At 36.3% G+C, this 18,751-nt stretch overlaps 1 protein-coding gene and 1 long non-coding RNA gene across 5 annotated transcripts in view; both read right to left on the bottom strand.

Annotated features, from left to right (window-relative positions):
• LOC126749385 (uncharacterized) overlaps positions 1-5,706 on the bottom strand; it is a 13,405-nt gene extending 7,699 nt beyond the window's left edge. For 3 of the 4 annotated variants that reach the window (XR_007665043.1, XR_007665042.1, XR_007665045.1), the window contains exons 1-3: positions 5,208-5,706; positions 3,184-3,689; positions 9-653 (exon numbers count right to left, since the gene is read on the bottom strand). This is a non-coding gene — a long non-coding RNA (uncharacterized LOC126749385). The remainder of the gene's footprint in view (positions 1-8; positions 654-3,183; positions 3,690-5,207) is intronic. The other variant, XR_007665044.1, reaches the window with a different exon arrangement.
• Positions 1-18,751, bottom strand: part of LOC126749384 (adenylate cyclase type 9-like) — a 56,310-nt gene that overhangs the window by 23,065 nt on the left and 14,494 nt on the right. Inside the window, 4 exon segments of the mRNA XM_050459056.1 lie at positions 7,305-7,571; positions 12,454-13,010; positions 13,542-14,180; positions 16,919-17,053. Of these exon segments, the coding sequence (XP_050315013.1) occupies positions 7,305-7,571; positions 12,454-13,010; positions 13,542-14,180; positions 16,919-17,053 (1,598 nt within the window).

The raw sequence follows: 18,751 nt of genomic DNA, 5'->3' as shown, positions 1-18,751 counted from the left end.
CCCATCACCTACAACACGAAAACACCGGGTTATAATGAGTTTCGATAAAAACTAAGGGAATTATAGCACTTTGAAAATGCGAAAAATCGATTTTCTTTAAACCCAAAAATTGCTTTAGAAACCCCTATCAGCGGCTTATTCCCATCACCTACATTACGAAAACACCGGGTTATAACGGAATTCGACCAGAACAAGTGGAATTATAGCTCTTTGAAAATTCGGAAAAAAGTCAATTTTCGACCCCGTTTTTGAGCCCAAAAATGGGCCACAAAAATGCGAGATCTCAGCTAATATGGGAGCTACGACCTTGCGGATGGTCTCGTTGGATTCAGAAGGACGAAACTAAGACAAAACCGTTGGAATTTTCCCGATAGCTCCCATAGAAGCCAAGATATGGGCCTTCAAAGTTTGGGTTTTTTCATTTTTCGGGTATACCCCCCCGTATCGAATTTTTCACCAAAAATTGATTTTTTCGAATTTGAATTAACTATACCAGCGGCTTGTTCCCATCACCTACAACACGAAAACACCGGGTTATAATGAGTTTCGATAAAAACTAAGGGAATTATAGCACTTTGAAAATGCGAAAAATCGATTTTCTTTAAACCCAAAAATTGCTTTAGAAACCCCTATCAGCGGCTTATTCCCATCACCTACATTACGAAAACACCGGGTTATAACGGAATTCGACCAGAACAAGTGGAATTATAGCTATTTGAAAATTCGGAAAAAAGTCAATTTTCGACCCCGTTTTTGAGCCCAAAAATGGGCCACAAAAATGCGAGATCTCAGCTAATATAGAAGCTACGACCTTGCGGATGGTCTTGTTGGATTCAGAAGGACGAAACTAAGACAAAACCGTTGGATTTTTTCCGATAGCTCCCATAGAAGCCAAGATATAGGCCTTCAAAGTTTGGGTTTTTTCATTTTTCGGGTATACCCCCCCGTATCGAATTTTTCAACAAAAATTGATTTTTTTCGAATTTGAATTAATTATACCAGCGGCTTGTTCCCATCACCTACAACACGAAAACACCGGGTTATAATGAGTTTCGATAAAAACTAAGGGAATTATAGCACTTTGAAAATGCGAAAAATCGATTTTCTTTAAACCCAAAAATTGCTTTGGAAACCCCTATCAGCGGCTTATTCCCATCACCTACATTACGAAAACACCGGGTTATAACGGAATTCGACCAGAACAAGTGGAATTATAGCTCTTTGAAAATTCGGAAAAAAGTCAATTTTCGACCCCGTTTTTGAGCCCAAAAATGGGCCACAAAAATGCGAGATCTCAGCTAATATGGGAGCTACGGCCTTGCGGATGGTCTTGTTGGATTCAGAAGGACGAAACTAAGACAAAACCGTTGGATTTTTCCCGATAGCTCCCATAGAAGCCAAGATATGGGCCTTCAAAGTTTGGGTTTTTTCATTTTTCGGGTATACCCCCCCGTATCGAATTTTTCACCAAAAATTGATTTTTTTCGAATTTGAATTAACTATACCAGCGGCTTGTTCCCATCACCTACAACACGAAAACACCGGGTTATAATGAGTTTCGATAAAAACTAAGGGAATTATAGCACTTTGAAAATGCGAAAAATCGATTTTCTTAAAACCCAAAAATTGCTTTAGAAACCCCTATCAGCGGCTTATTCCCATCACCTACATTACGAAAACACCGGGTTATAACGGAATTCGACCAGAACAAGTGGAATTATAGCTCTTTGAAAATTCGGAAAAAAGTCAATTTTCGACCCCGTTTTTGAGCCCAAAAATGGGCCACAAAAATGCGAGATCTCAGCTAATATGGGAGCTACGACCTTGCGGATGGTCTTGTTGGATTCAGAAGGACGAAACTAAGACAAAACCGTTGGATTTTTTCCGATAGCTCCCATAGAAGCCAAGATATAGGCCTTCAAAGTTTGGGTTTTTTCATTTTTCGGGTATACCCCCCCGTATCGAATTTTTCAACAAAAATTGATTTTTTTCGAATTTGAATTAATTATACCAGCGGCTTGTTCCCATCACCTACAACACGAAAACACCGGGTTATAATGAGTTTCGATAAAAACTAAGGGAATTATAGCACTTTGAAAATGCGAAAAATCGATTTTCTTTAAACCCAAAAATTGCTTTGGAAACCCCTATCAGCGGCTTATTCCCATCACCTACATTACGAAAACACCGGGTTATAACGGAATTCGACCAGAACAAGTGGAATTATAGCTCTTTGAAAATTCGGAAAAAAGTCAATTTTCGACCCCGTTTTTGAGCCCAAAAATGGGCCACAAAAATGCGAGATCTCAGCTAATATGGGAGCTACGGCCTTGCGGATGGTCTTGTTGGATTCAGAAGGACGAAACTAAGACAAAACCGTTGGATTTTTCCCGATAGCTCCCATAGAAGCCAAGATATGGGCCTTCAAAGTTTGGGTTTTTTCATTTTTCGGGTATACCCCCCCGTATCGAATTTTTCACCAAAAATTGATTTTTTTCGAATTTGAATTAACTATACCAGCGGCTTGTTCCCATCACCTACAACACGAAAACACCGGGTTATAATGAGTTTCGATAAAAACTAAGGGAATTATAGCACTTTGAAAATGCGAAAAATCGATTTTCTTAAAACCCAAAAATTGCTTTAGAAACCCCTATCAGCGGCTTATTCCCATCACCTACATTACGAAAACACCGGGTTATAACGGAATTCGACCAGAACAAGTGGAATTATAGCTCTTTGAAAATTCGGAAAAAAGTCAATTTTCGACCCCGTTTTTGAGCCCAAAAATGGGCCACAAAAATGCGAGATCTCAGCTAATATGGGAGCTACGACCTTGCGGATGGTCTCGTTGGATTCAGAAGGACGAAACTAAGACAAAACCGTTGGAATTTTCCCGATAGCTCCCATAGAAGCCAAGATATGGGCCTTCAAAGTTTGGGTTTTTTCATTTTTCGGGTATACCCCCCCGTATCGAATTTTTCACCAAAAATTGATTTTTTTCGAATTTGAATTAACTATACCAGCGGCTTGTTCCCATCACCTACAACACGAAAACACCGGGTTATAATGAGTTTCGATAAAAACTAAGGGAATTATAGCACTTTGAAAATGCGAAAAATCGATTTTCTTAAAACCCAAAAATTGCTTTAGAAACCCCTATCAGCGGCTTATTCCCATCACCTACATTACGAAAACACCGGGTTATAACGGAATTCGACCAGAACAAGTGGAATTATAGCTCTTTGAAAATTCGGAAAAAAGTCAATTTTCGACCCCGTTTTTGAGCCCAAAAATGGGCCACAAAAATGCGAGATCTCAGCTAATATGGGAGCTACGACCTTGCGGATGGTCTCGTTGGATTCAGAAGGACGAAACTAAGATAAAACCGTTGGAATTTTCCCGATAGCTCCCATAGAAGCCGAGATATAGGCCTTCAAAGTTTGGGTTTTTTCATTTTTCGGGTATACCCCCCCGTATCGAATTTTTCACCAAAAATTGATTTTTTTCGAATTTGAATTAACTATACCAGCGGCTTGTTCCCATCACCTACAACACGAAAACACCGGGTTATAATGAGTTTCGATAAAAACTAAGGGAATTATAGCACTTTGAAAATGCGAAAAATCGATTTTCTTTAAACCCAAAAATTGCTTTAGAAACCCCTATCAGCGGCTTATTCCCATCACCTACATTACGAAAACACCGGGTTATAACGGAATTCGACCAGAACAAGTGGAATTATAGCTATTTGAAAATTCGGAAAAAAGTCAATTTTCGACCCCGTTTTTGAGCCCAAAAATGGGCCACAAAAATGCGAGATCTCAGCTAATATAGAAGCTACGACCTTGCGGATGGTCTTGTTGGATTCAGAAGGACGAAACTAAGACAAAACCGTTGGATTTTTTCCGATAGCTCCCATAGAAGCCAAGATATAGGCCTTCAAAGTTTGGGTTTTTTCATTTTTCGGGTATACCCCCCCGTATCGAATTTTTCAACAAAAATTGATTTTTTTCGAATTTGAATTAATTATACCAGCGGCTTGTTCCCATCACCTACAACACGAAAACACCGGGTTATAATGAGTTTCGATAAAAACTAAGGGAATTATAGCACTTTGAAAATGCGAAAAATCGATTTTCTTTAAACCCAAAAATTGCTTTGGAAACCCCTATCAGCGGCTTATTCCCATCACCTACATTACGAAAACACCGGGTTATAACGGAATTCGACCAGAACAAGTGGAATTATAGCTCTTTGAAAATTCGGAAAAAAGTCAATTTTCGACCCCGTTTTTGAGCCCAAAAATGGGCCACAAAAATGCGAGATCTCAGCTAATATGGGAGCTACGGCCTTGCGGATGGTCTTGTTGGATTCAGAAGGACGAAACTAAGACAAAACCGTTGGATTTTTTCCGATAGCTCCCATAGAAGCCAAGATATAGGCCTTCAAAGTTTGGGTTTTTTCATTTTTCGGGTATACCCCCCCGTATCGAATTTTTCACCAAAAATTGATTTTTTTCGAATTTGAATTAACTATACCAGCGGCTTGTTCCCATCACCTACAACACGAAAACACCGGGTTATAATGAGTTTCGATAAAAACTAAGGGAATTATAGCACTTTGGAAATGCGAAAAATCGATTTTCTTTAAACCCAAAAATTGCTTTAGAAACCCCTATCAGCGGCTTATTCCCATCACCTACATTACGAAAACACCGGGTTATAACGGAATTCGACCAGAACAAGTGGAATTATAGCTCTTTGAAAATTCGGAAAAAAGTCAATTTTCGACCCCGTTTTTGAGCCCAAAAATGGGCCACAAAAATGCGAGATCTCAGCTAATATGGGAGCTACGGCCTTGCGGATGGTCTTGTTGGATTCAGAAGGACGAAACTAAGACAAAACCGTTGGATTTTTTCCGATAGCTCCCATAGAAGCCAAGATATAGGCCTTCAAAGTTTGGGTTTTTTCATTTTTCGGGTATACCCCCCCGTATCGAATTTTTCACCAAAAATTGATTTTTTTCGAATTTGAATTAACTATACCAGCGGCTTGTTCCCATCACCTACAACACGAAAACACCGGGTTATAATGAGTTTCGATAAAAACTAAGGGAATTATAGCACTTTGAAAATGCGAAAAATCGATTTTCTTTAAACCCAAAAATTGCTTTGGAAACCCCTATCAGCGGCTTATTCCCATCACCTACATTACGAAAACACCGGGTTATAACGGAATTCGACCAGAACAAGTGGAATTATAGCTCTTTGAAAATTCGGAAAAAAGTCAATTTTCGACCCCGTTTTTGAGCCCAAAAATGGGCCACAAAAATGCGAGATCTCAGCTAATATGGGAGCTACGACCTTGCGGATGGTCTCGTTGGATTCAGAAGGACGAAACTAAGACAAAACCGTTGGAATTTTCCCGATAGCTCCCATAGAAGCCGAGATATAGGCCTTCAAAGTTTGGGTTTTTTCATTTTTCGGGTATACCCCCCCGTATCGAATTTTTCACCAAAAATTGATTTTTTTCGAATTTGAATTAACTATACCAGCGGCTTGTTCCCATCAACTACAACACGAAAACACCGGGTTATAATGAGTTTCGATAAAAACTAAGGGAATTATAGCACTTTGAAAATGCGAAAAATCGATTTGCTTTAAACCCAAAAATTGCTTTAGAAACCCCTATCAGCGGCTTATTCCCATCACCTACATTACGAAAACACCGGGTTATAACGGAATTCGACCAGAACAAGTGGAATTATAGCTCTTTGAAAATTCGGAAAAAAGTCAATTTTCGACCCCGTTTTTGAGCCCAAAAATGGGCCACAAAAATGCGAGATCTCAGCTAATATGGGAGCTATGACCTTGCGGATGGTCTCGTTGGATTCAGAAGGGCGAAACTAAGACAAAACCGTTGGAATTTTCCCGATAGCTCCCATAGAAGCCGAGATATAGGCCTTTAAAGTTTGGGTTTTTTCATTTTTCGGGTATACCCCCCCGTATCGAATTTTTCACCAAAAATTGATTTTTTTCGAATTTGAATTAACTATACCAGCGGCTTGTTCCCATCACCTACAACACGAAAACACCGGGTTATAATGAGTTTCGATAAAAACTAAGGGAATTATAGCACTTTGAAAATGCAAAAAATCGATTTTCTTTAAACCCAAAAATTGCTTTAGAAACCCCTATCAGCGGCTTATTGCCATCACCTACATTACGAAAACACCGGGTTATAACGGAATTCGACCAGAACAAGTGGAATTATAGCTCTTTGAAAATTCGGAAAAAAGTCAATTTTCGACCCCGTTTTTGAGCCCAAAAATGGGCCACAAAAATGCGAGATCTCAGCTAATATGGGAGCTACGACCTTGCGGATGGTCTCGTTGGATTCAGAAGGGCGAAACTAAGACAAAACCGTTGGAATTTTCCCGATAGCTCCCATAGAAGCCAAGATATAGGCCTTCAAAGTTTGGGTTTTTTCATTTTTCGGGTATACCCCCCCGGTATCGAATTTTTCACCAAAAATTGATTTTTTTCGAATTTGAATTAACTATACCAGCGGATTGTTCTCATCAAGTAGATCACGAAAATACCGGGTTATAACAGGATTCGATCAGAACTAAGAAATCGAGTATTTTTTCGACCTCGTTTTTGAGGCCAAAAATGGGCATCAAAAATGCCATAAGGAAAAAATAATTTCGACTTCCTGAAAGAGTTATAATTCGATTCCAGGCAACTGGACAAATAATTTCAACATTTTTCCAGTAACTGCCTGGACGAATTTTCACTTTATTCCAGGCAGTTGCAGACGTCGATCATTCGATTTCCTCAAAAACTTTCTGCAAGCGAAGATTTGGAATTGGTTTTTCAGTCAATAGTTGAATTTGATAACCACATAATGTTAATAATATAAATAACCATAAATGTTCAACAAGAATGTTCTGCTCAAATTTCATAATTCTAGGTTTTACCGTTTGGGCTGTATATATAGAGATATATATAGTATATAAAGAGATAAAGTGGCAAAAGTGTACCGGTCCGGCAAGCGAAGGTCTTGCATGCGAAAATCATTGTATTAATTAACTCGCATAAGTCTCATATAAGTCTAACTCGAATAACTCGCATAAGTCATAAATTAAAAAGCGAACGATAGCCTTAGTTATAAAGTATTTCGTTTTCTCTTTAACTTAATATGAGTTAATGCGTGACACTCAAGAAAGGTTTTTTTCCATAGACAGCCCTCCTATATTACTCTAATTAAATTAATAAATATAATAATTTATAAGTTGCTTACCTAAGATACTAGGCAGACTGCTCGCTTTAACAATACACGAGTCGGGTGATAAAAAGTTTTTGTTCTGGTTCGATTTGCTTATGTGGGAAGTATCACAGGAAAGTACTCGAGGTCTCGAGTGGGGCGAAAGGGAAGCGGCAGATGGCGGCGGCGACACGAACAATTGGAGTGAGTTCGCGTACTTTTGCCTGCCTTCGGACCGGATGCTGCCCTGGTACGACGGGCAGTGGTCAGTCTTTCGGCCGAGGATGAAAAACGTTTTCAAACCTAAAAAATGATTACAATTGCATGAATGACAAACATCCCGAGTAGCACAATTTCTTTGAGCCAGATACAAAAGGTGCTAATAATATTAATGTTTTTATTCTGCAAATTTACAGATATAAACTAAGAAGCTGTAAATAGGACCTAAAAAAATTTAAAAAGATCAAAGTTTAGCACCTGTAAAAAGAAAATAACGTCAAAATTATAAAAGTAATGACTCTTTTATACAGAATAGTATTCAAAACAAAAAATATATACATATATGTATATCTACCTATAAACCTAACTTTACTCCTCTCCATACCATTTGAGGAACAATTAATGTATCACTGATCACATATTATGCTATTTACATCTCTAAGAATTCAATAAGAAACACTTAGCTTTTCTTTAAAAATAATTATTTGAGAAATATTCATTGTACATCAGAAACACATTGTATGTAAAATTGTCCTTTATACAGGAGAAAAAAAAGGTTTCTTGGTTTGGTGATAGTATTCCGGGTGTTTTAAGAAACGGTCGAACAGAGTACTCAACATCTCGAGAAATTGTCGATGCATTTTTGTCAAACTGTGTATATAGAATCAAACCCTGCAAACACACGACTTTTAAATCAAGTCAAATCAAACCATTAATATTCGTAAAATTGAGGAAGTTGGCCTTTTCCAATATGTTGGAAAATTGCCCGCGTCACAACCGTTTAGAAAAAAAAAGAGATAAGTGTGATTTACTTAATTACAGAGGTATATCTATTTTGTGTAACTCTCCTAAAATGTTCGAAATATACATTACAATCAAATTTATTTCCCAATAAAACTATTTATCTGCCCTCTCTTCTGATCAACATGGATTTATGGAGAATAGGTCATGTGTCACTAATTTGGGATGTCTTTCTCAATTTATATGTTCTACTCTTGATAATCAGGGACAAGTCGATGTAATTTGTACCGATTTTCAAAAGGCATTTGGTCAGATCGACCTATAGGTTTTAGGAAGGTAATAATAAAATCGACTGCATTAATCTATTTAATCAACTAAGTTTTAAGATGCCAAAACATAATGCAAGAAATCCCTATCAGACTAAACAGAAAGAATGAAGCTTGCGTCTCTGATTCATAATAAACCAGTGGCACTCTTTTAATCTATAAGAAACTGGCTCACATTTTCTTATATCGTAAATGTACCTCAGGCAAAACATGTACATTGTATTTTTGTGTGTCAGAAAAGTCCAAACAAGGTGAGTAACTTGAAACTGAAAAAAAGAATTCGTCAGTTTATGTAAATTTTCTTTTTGGAGCTCTTCATGAGATTCTATCTATGAAACCTCCATCTTTTCCAACCACAAACTCAAGAACTGCTTCTATCTATATCGTCATTTATTTCAAAAAACAAAAAATTTAGGCGCGCCTATGGTAGCTCCGCCCTTTCTTCGTTCTGATTCGCCAGGGAATTGTATTTGCTATACTAAGGGGCGTGTTTAAGGTGATCAGAGGCGTCCTGGTCTTTAGACCCTTTTAGATGTATTTATACATACTTCATACTAGAAAGTGTGAAAGTATGCTAATATTAATTACCGGTTAAATATACTCTTTATTGTTGCCAAAAATTATGAGTATTGATGTAGATGATTAATAAACAAATTATGACGTTTAGAAGAGTGAAGAAATCATCTTAGATTTTCTTCAATAGACGCTTTTGCCAATGTCAGCTCAGACGCATCCTTGCAGAACAGCCCAGCTTACCCCATCAACGTCTGATTTACCCCTGGACGTTTCAATCAATTTTATAGACAAATTGAAAACATAGCTATAACTTTTCAGAAACAGAGCTGCATCCCTCGAGAGGCCCACAAAATGTGAAATTGATTTATTGGTTTATCGTGTCAAACGCCTTACTTTAATCTAATAAGAGCTGCAAATTTTCTAATAATAATAATAATAAGCTTTATTTTCAACAAGTTACATATAAATGTACAAGTACGAATGCATGAACTGTATTAGATTCATGCAACTAAACTATAAAAGAATTGCTATATAATAAAAAAAAGTAGTGAGAAAATAAATAATAAAAAATCAACAATAAATTAGGATAAGAAGAATTAATTTAAATCAAAAGAGCAGAAGAAAATTAGTAAATAAATGTATTCAAACTAAAAACACCGACCATACGCAGGTGACTCAAAATAAGTGCCAAATTGCCATGGTGAATGTCACAAGAATCAGCAATAGTGTTAAAGTTTTGACACATAAAGTGAATAAGCCTCTGGTACAAAATGTTGGACCTGGCTGTGTCCAAGTTAAAAGCTGGACACTGTCTAGAGCCTGGGCGTGGTATATGAAAGCAAATCCTTTGCAAAAGGGATGGGCAGTCAATTTTATGGTTAAGTAAATTAAACAAGAATTTCACCGAATGCATTTCTCTCCTCTTCGCAAGTGACCGTTCGGTATATCTAGAGAGCAGCAGGTTATGGTCAAAACCCCTTGAGGGATAGACTCCATCATCCTTAAATGCCGAACATTTAAGGAATCGCCGTTGGACTGATTCTAATAGGTGAATGTGCTGGTTGTAAATGGGAGACCAAGTGAGGGAGCCTGGATCTAACAAATGCATAGTAGAGAGTTTTGGCAGTGGCAGTATTCGAAAAAAGTTTGCAATTTAATAAAGCCCAGCATGCGAGTAGCTCTTGAAACAGTATCTTCGATGTGAGGGATAAAAGAAAATTTTTGGTCAAAGATGACTCCAAGATACTTAAAACAGGTAGACCTTGCCAGAGACTCTCCATTAACTGAGTAATTAAAGACAACTGGACTTTTGATTCGAAAGTAGCTGGCCACATTACACTTGGAAACATTAAGGTTAATCCGGTTCAAAGTGCACCAATGGTGTACAGTATTGATGTTCTCTTGCAGTTGACCACAATCTGCTATAGAGTCAATCGTGTGGAAAAGCTTTAGGTCATCAGCATATGCTAACCGAGAGCAATTGAGGGTGGAGATCAGGTCATTAGCGAAAACGTTAAAGAGAAGGGGGCCCAAGTTAGAGCCCTGAGGAACTCCAGAGGTGGGTGAAAAACAAGCAGATCTAAAGCCTTCGACCACTATAAACTGAGAGCGGTCAACTAAATAGGAGTTAAGGAGCTTTATCAAGCGATCGGAGAATCCAAACTGGCATTCAAACTGAGAGAAGAATGCTAGGTTTGTAGTACATGATCGACCAGAAACGAAGCCATGTTAATCGTTGGCCAGCATGGACTTAACCTTGGGAAAAATTAATTTATAAAGAGCCAACTCGAATAACTTTGAGAAATTGCACAGCATGGATATAGAGCGGTAATTCTCTATTGTTCCAGCATCGCCGTTTTTAAAGATAGGGCAAACTTTGGCTTGCTTCCAGATATTGGGAAACATACCTGTGTTAAGGATCAGATTAAAAATATGGAGCAGAGGGTCTGTAAGTGCAACAGTAAGAGCAGTCCTTAGCTAAAAAACTAGGGATTAGATCTGGGCCAGAGGTCATTTTGCTTTTGAGACACTTGCTCGCCATTATAATGTCGGTAGCCGCGAGCGCGACGACGTCTATGCAAGTTAAGGGAGGTTCAGAGACGACATGATGATCGCTGGGAAGTGAGTTCGCGTATACACTCCTGAAATAATCTCCCAAAGCGGACACAATGCTGTCAGGCGTATTGTATGATTGGTTAGAAAGCTTCATTGAGCCGGGGATTTGAGACTGATTACGTTTACTTCGAGTAAAAGACCAAAATTCACTCGGATCGGAGGTTATTTTGTTCTCAATACTATGGATGTACATTTTGTAGGCTTGGGCAGTTAGAGCTTTAATTGTCTTGCGCAGAGATATGATGATTAGACTTGGAAATCTTAAAATCACGAAATGCTCTTTCCTTTTTATATATATTACGAATTATGTCCCTCGAAAACCAGGGAGGGAAACGTCTTTTACGTTTTACCTTGAAGGGTACCGCTATAGCGGAATTTTATGTTTAAAATAGCTGTAGCATAACTAAAACCAGGCCGAAACCCAGATTGATAATGAGGCGGAAGGTGTAAGTTCTCAAATGTAATTAAAATTTGTAAATACATCTAGAAGTTTTAGCAAACTTGCGAAAATACTTATCGGTCTTAAGTCATTAAAGTTAGAACCATGGTATGCTTTTGGAATAGGTACGATACCTGAGATTTTCTAACACTCTGAAAATTATGAATTAATTATATTCGTGAGGTAGGATGGAATCACTGGACAACACGGATAAAACATTCAAAATTAATGGAATAGGGACCAGTTTCCATTAATTTTACCTCAGAAATTACTTTTTTAACATCTGCTATATTGACAGTTTTAAAATAAAAGGGTGTGACAAAGTTTTCTTTTGATTTAATTGTTGATCCAGCGCTGCATTATTTTTAAAAAACTGTAAAAAGAAAGTGTGTGTTTATACTTTTAGGAACAAATTACTCTCTTTTCTATAAATATTAAAATCATATATTTTCTTTGCCTCCATAATAACCGAGAGACTCCATACGTATTTACAGTATGTTCTAAACTACTTTTTTTTATAACCTACATCAATGTTTGTTTGAAATATTCTCAATGCTGTAATGAGTTTTTTTTTATTTAGACTTTTGCTATTATGTCGTCAGTTAGCCACTTAGTTTTGTTTAGATTCCTAATACACGGATAATTAATAATCGAGTTGAAAATGTCCTAAAAAAGTTTGAATAAGTAAGGTTATAGATAAACCGCATGGATGACGACTATTCGGACCTGAGGAAAGCCATTTTGGTCACCATTCCGCAACAAAACCGCAGAAAACAAGTCATTATTAGTAAACTCGCCTATGATAATAGCAAAATAATTAACGACTCACCAGAAACACATTCGCCTTCCTCTAACAAATATTCGTTGTTTAAAAACGTACTGGTCTTCTCCGAAATGTGTACCATTCCGGGTTTGCCGGTGCTTTCCATTTTATTCGCCAAAGTAACGTCGTTACTCCACACGTCAAACTTAAACCTCTTGGTACCGACGATGCCACATAACACCGTGCCAGTGTGTATGCCCACCCTCATATTAATACCCTCGTGTCTCTCTTGATCGAACTGCTTAATAGCTTGGATCATGCTCAATCCCATCTCTACGCAGCATTTGGCGTGATCCGGACGCGGTTTCGGACAACCGGATACGCAATAGTAACAATCCCCCAAAGTGGAGATTTTCTCGCAAAAATGATTCTTACACAAATCGTCGAACCTTTGAAAGAGATTATTTAAGATGTCGACCAGTTCTTCGGCGGTTTTGTTGCTCGACATCTTGGTGAAGCCGACGATGTCCGCGAACAGGATGCTCACGTCGTTCATCGTGTCCATGTTGAACGGCCTGAAGAGGGATCGTAGGTCGTTGTTTTCCGATTCTGCGGACGGTCTCCTAAAATGTACGAGTCAGTTTTATTAGGTTATGTCCGCATAATATGGTAATTAAACGGCAAATTATACAATAGTTCGTTTTGAAATTCAGATGCCACGTGGCTGCATGAATGGCGTGACGTCATAAGTAAATTTTGAACGAATCGAACCGAAACCATATATTCGGTTCCGTTGGCGTTTGCGTAAAGTATGATTCATAAAGTCAGTTGAAACGTGCATTTCCATTCATATATCAAGTTGAGGTTCAGTTGAAAAGTTGGAGATCAAAACCAAATTTTACGTTGAGAGTTCAAGCAGTTGGGCATTTACCATTAAAACTACATCATTACGTCACATGACCACTTTACTAAATATACCTGGCCATAGATCTAGTCTTGTTTAGCGTTCTTTCTGAGGAATGTTATTCCAAATTACGTAATAGTGAAATGTTTCTGTCAACTTAACTTTAAAAATTACTTACTGTCAAAATATTAATATATTATTACTCTCGTTGGCATTATACATTAATACCTAAATATGACATTTTGCTCACCTGTTAAAACTCTCATCCTCGTTTAATAACCAATAGGCTACACTAGGTGGCATCAGTGAGTGTATCATGTTCTCTTTCAGTCTTTTCTCTAATTCCAGCTGCCTCCTCACCAGCAAACTTTGGCCGACCTTCATGAAAGTTTGCCGCATTCGTATATTGCTCATCAAATAAATGTGCAACCCGATTAGATGAATGGCAATATGGGATAATATCTTTGTAAAAATAGTCAAGACGGTCTCCTCCATGTCCGGCATCGATGTATAGACGACGCTGGTTAAACACTCGAAGGACACCGAGTAAATTATAGCTAAAGTTAAGGCCATATAAAGCTTTAGGGGTATCAAAGTGTAAATTAATATCAACAGTTGTGTAGAGTGACAAAAGAGTCCTCGTTGGGAGACGATAAGAAATACTAAGGAAAATGCGACCGAACTCAACGCGTAAGACAACGAGATGGTCTGCATGTGAAGTTGAAATATCTTAGTGTAAGTAAGTAATAGGATAAGTATGTTGTATAGTAGGAGTATGAAAAAGAGTATGTATTTGATAGAGAAGTTTTTGAATTCCGTAAGTAGTCCTTGAAGTAAGACGTAGGTCAACCAGATGGCGGCTATGCAGATTGTATACCATACTGCATACCTGAAAAAAAAACAGAAAACAAATTATTAAAACCATCTCTACACCGAGTGTCAATTAAGAGTTTGTGTTGGTCTGGGTTTTTCAGAAAAATTGAAAGACTTCCTCCCTCTTTTTCTATTTTACTTTTAGATTAACTTTTCTTAATAGGCGGAAAGGAGGTCGAGGATTTACTGAGTTACCTTCCAGATCCAAGGTCCTTAGAGGTTTAATGGGGATTTTTCAAATCTAAAGGCACTTTAACGATTTAGAATGCTGCTATTAAGCTGGTCAGACTCCATAAAAACAGGATTGAAGAAATGGCGAAAAGAATCAATAAGCAACCGATTTAACAGTAATATTAAACATTGTTAATATTCCTCTTAATTATTAATTTTAAGATCCATCAGTAATAAGTCCAATTGCCTGGAAAGTTTATTAAAAGTTTCTGAAAACATGAGAAGGTAAATGGGATCAAATGCATGGAATAAAGATAAAATTCTTCAGTTGGTGATAATGAAACCTAAGCCTTCTCCTAGGATGTAATAGAAAGAACTTAATCCAACTGTAACTCTACGGCGATTTAAAAAGTAAGAAACAAATCAATCTTGAAGTTGGCGCCTTGGCATTTATTCAAAGCCAATATTTAACCCCCTATAACTTTTTTCCTAACCAATCGATTTTCATAAAAATTAGTGATAAAGGAGCCTAAACCTTTCGCCTACCACCTATTTGGAACAATCCAATGACGCTTTAGTTCTAAGACCAGTTAAAGCGCAAGAAACCAACTTGGGTCTAAAATTTGTTGGCGCCAATTTTCCACCCATCTATATCTTTGTTCTAACTAAATGAATTTCACGAAAATTAGTGATAATGAAGCTTCAACCTTTTCCTATGGCCTAGTAGAAAAGGTGGATTAAATTTAAAAGGTAATAAAAAAACCAAATTTAAATTTCACGCCTTCACCATTTCTTCAAAGGTAATTTTTCGAACCCTTATAATCTTGTTCCTGAGCAATCGATTTTCATGAAAACTGAACATTCCCCCACCGCCTATAAGATACAATTTTAATGCCCTTTAGAGGGTAAGAAACTGTATTCAAAAAATAAGGGACAAACCAATCTTGAAGCTGGCGCCTTCACCATTTTTCCTAAAGCAATTTCCCACTTCCTACAACTTTTTTCCTCAACAAATGAATTTCATGAAAATTGGTGATAAAGGAGTCTCAACCTTCTCTTATCGCCCAATAGAAAGAATTTAATTTAACTGTATCTCTAAGGTCATTTAAAAGGTAAGAAACAAACCAAACTTTAAGTGGGCGCCTTCACCATTTCTTCAAAGGCAATTTTCAACCCCCTATAACTTTTTTCCTAGCCAATCGATTTTCATGAAAATTGGGGTAAAACACCCTAAGCCTTCCCCCACCGCCTAAAAGAAACAATTTAATCAAGCTTTCACTTTAAGGCCATTCAAAGGGTAAAAACGAACTGGAGTCTAAATCTTTTTGGTGTCAATTTTCCACGCCCCTGTAACTTTTCTCCTAATGCAGCTAAATTAATGAAAATTGATGATAATGGAGCCTCAACCTTCTTCTATCGCCTAATAGAAAGAATATAATTCATATATAACTCTAAGGCTATTTAAAAGATAAGAAATAAACCAACCTTTAAGTTGGCACCTTCACCATTTATTCAAATCCAATTTTTAACTTGCTATAATTTTTTTTTCTAATAAATTGATGTGCATGAAATTTGATAATAATGGAGCGTCAATCTTCTCTTAACCCCTAATAGAAAAAAATTAATTCACCTGTAACTCTAAGGCGATTTAAAAGGTAATAAATAAATCCATCTTTAAGTTGGTGCCTTCACCATTTATTAAAAGTCAATTTTCAACCCCCTATAACTTTTGTCCTAACCAACCGATTTTGATAAAAATTAGTCATAAAACAGCCTAAATCGTCCTCTACCACCTACAAAAAAAACAATTAATCAAGTTTAACTTTAAAGCATTTTAAAGGGTAAGCAACAAACTTGGTTACCAATTTCTTTGGTGCCAATTCCAGGCCACTATAACTTATTTCCTAATCAATTGATTTACATTACAATTGGCTATATTGGATCAACTGCCTGGAATAAAGACAACATTTTTCCAGGCAGTCCAAAACCAAAGTGTAAATGAGAAAACTAGGTAAGAAAACCACAAGATACTAAATGGGATTAAATTCTTCCAGGTAGTCGGACAATTTTTTATTGAATTTTAATCATTAAAATAATTAAAATCAGGAGTTAAAGGAGCTCAACTGCCTGGAATAAAGAAAGGCAAAAAGATTTTTCTCTAGTACTAGTAGTAATCATAACCCAAAATATTTTAGCTGAATCATTTTGGACCTTTAAGGAGCTTTATACACATAAATATTCTTAATATTCCACTGTTTTGTTTCATTACGAACTTTCCAGTAGTTTTAAAAAATTTGAATCATGAACATACCGTATAACACCATGCGTATTCCACATGAAAAATGTGAAATCATAATCGTGCCGAGGTTTAATCCCTGATAACTACCTGAAATTCATATTTTATTTGTCGTAAAACGAAAACTCACCGTTTATTTTCGCTTAGAGATAAAATACATAATCTTTTTTTTCTGACGGACGCTAGGTGTTTTAACGGGCAAAAGTTAATAAAGTAATTATAACTTAAGGGGTTTCATTAAGGCTTTAAAACGTTCTGGATTTACAAAAAAGATTCCCTCGACTTACCTGAATTTAAACCTATTGTGATTGAATGCGCTCTTTTTGTACTGATCTTCGAGTATTTCGGAATCGAAGGTGGGGTCCCACCAGGACTTTTGGGAGGCCCTCTCGAAAGGCATTGGAAAAAATTTACCCCAACATCTAAAAAAAAAAGTGTTGTCTTGTGTATTTTTTTTTTTTTGGAATAAATTTTATTGATTACCGTGTCGTTGGACCGAAAATATATAATTTAGCATTCTCTATCTAGACACGCGATATATCTATAAAATTAAGTAACAAGTGAAAAACGATTTAAAATAATCAATACATCAATAAATAAATGTCATTATAAATTTATTTTAAGCGTTATAATAAGGTATGCCGGTGGTACTCGGTGTCAGCCGAATATGGTAAAGACATTTGGTTAAATAAGCAATATTATTTTTTGTTTTTATATGGGACTCGGTCATTTTGAATGCGCTGCAACCAGAATAAAAACATTATTAAAAAAAAAAAAACGTAAATGACATTTTGCATTAAAATGGCATTGGTAGTTGTTGCAAACATGTGTAAAAAATGGAGTACACCAAGCAAAGGATTTCATGCTAGAAATAAAACTTTAAATAGTTTTTGCTAATATTAGTTATAATTATTGTGCGACAAGGTGAATATATATATAATTAAAAAATCATTAGGAATCTAATTTGTAATAAAGCGATAATAGATTATAGCTTAGGCGATGATTAAACGATCATTAATCATACAATTTACAGCAAATTATCTGATAGAAGGAGAATCGAAATTAATGTTTTGGCCTGTCTGTCTTATAATCTGATGATGGATTGAAAAAGTGGAAAATGTTTCGAAATTTTGAATGAAGGTGAAGATGAGGAGAGAGAATGACAGAGAGACAGAGAGAATTTACATTTTATAAAGGCGCTCCAGCATCTAGGGCCATTTGAAATTATACGACATGTCTGATAGGCGTATGGCACCATGAGATTGGCCGGCGAGATCGCCAGATCTGACATCCCTTGATTTTTATTTGTGGGGTAATTTAGAGCAAAAGGTTTACCAGTAAACAGTAAAGAAGAGCTACGTGAGCGAGTTATTACCTGTTTGAATTGATGAATGTTTAAAGCATAATGGTAGTCATTTCGAAAAGGTCCTATAGTAATACTTTGTTTTTGTTACTTTTACGTATAACTAACAAAGTGTTTTGTGTTAAATCATTCGTCTTCATCATTCTTGTGTTAAATTATTGACATGTTCTTCAAAACTTCAATTAAGTAGTTAATAATATTGTTCCTTTTTTTAAATTAAATTTATTATAAAATATAATAGAAATACTATAACTAAAACTGTCACTGTGATTTATTAAATCATTATGACATTTTTATAGCTAAGTAATTTACAAAATAAAAATATATTTCTAAAACAGGGCCACTTAAATGTGTTATATTAAATTAAAGGTATTTTAACTGCCTGTGAGAATAAAAAATTAAATAAAGGAGGTTCCATCTAAAAAAGTGGACATTTTAATAAATGAAGAATTTTAATTTAATTTTCGACGACCCTGTATAATGCTGATTAAATTGGTCTATCGGTAGTTAATCAAGATGGTCTCTTAAAATAATGTTAAAATTTGATGTTTTTAGGACATTAGTATTGTTTAATTGTTACACTAATTACCTAAGGCTTTACCTATAAGAGTTTTGAATTATTCCTTCTATTAAACCATGAAGATGTAAATGAAAACAAAGATAATGATAATTATAATAATGAATTTGTTGTATATCTTAAAATTCCACCCCATCCCCGGTAAAAATCACTAAAACTTAATAACGTCCTAAACAAAAC

Source organism: Anthonomus grandis (genome assembly GCF_022605725.1).
Source record: "Anthonomus grandis grandis chromosome 1 unlocalized genomic scaffold, icAntGran1.3 Chromosome32, whole genome shotgun sequence".
Taxonomy (NCBI): Eukaryota; Metazoa; Arthropoda; class Insecta; order Coleoptera; family Curculionidae; genus Anthonomus; species Anthonomus grandis.
Note: the sequence above shows the minus strand (reverse complement) of the source record. Positions and strands in the feature narration are given on the sequence as shown.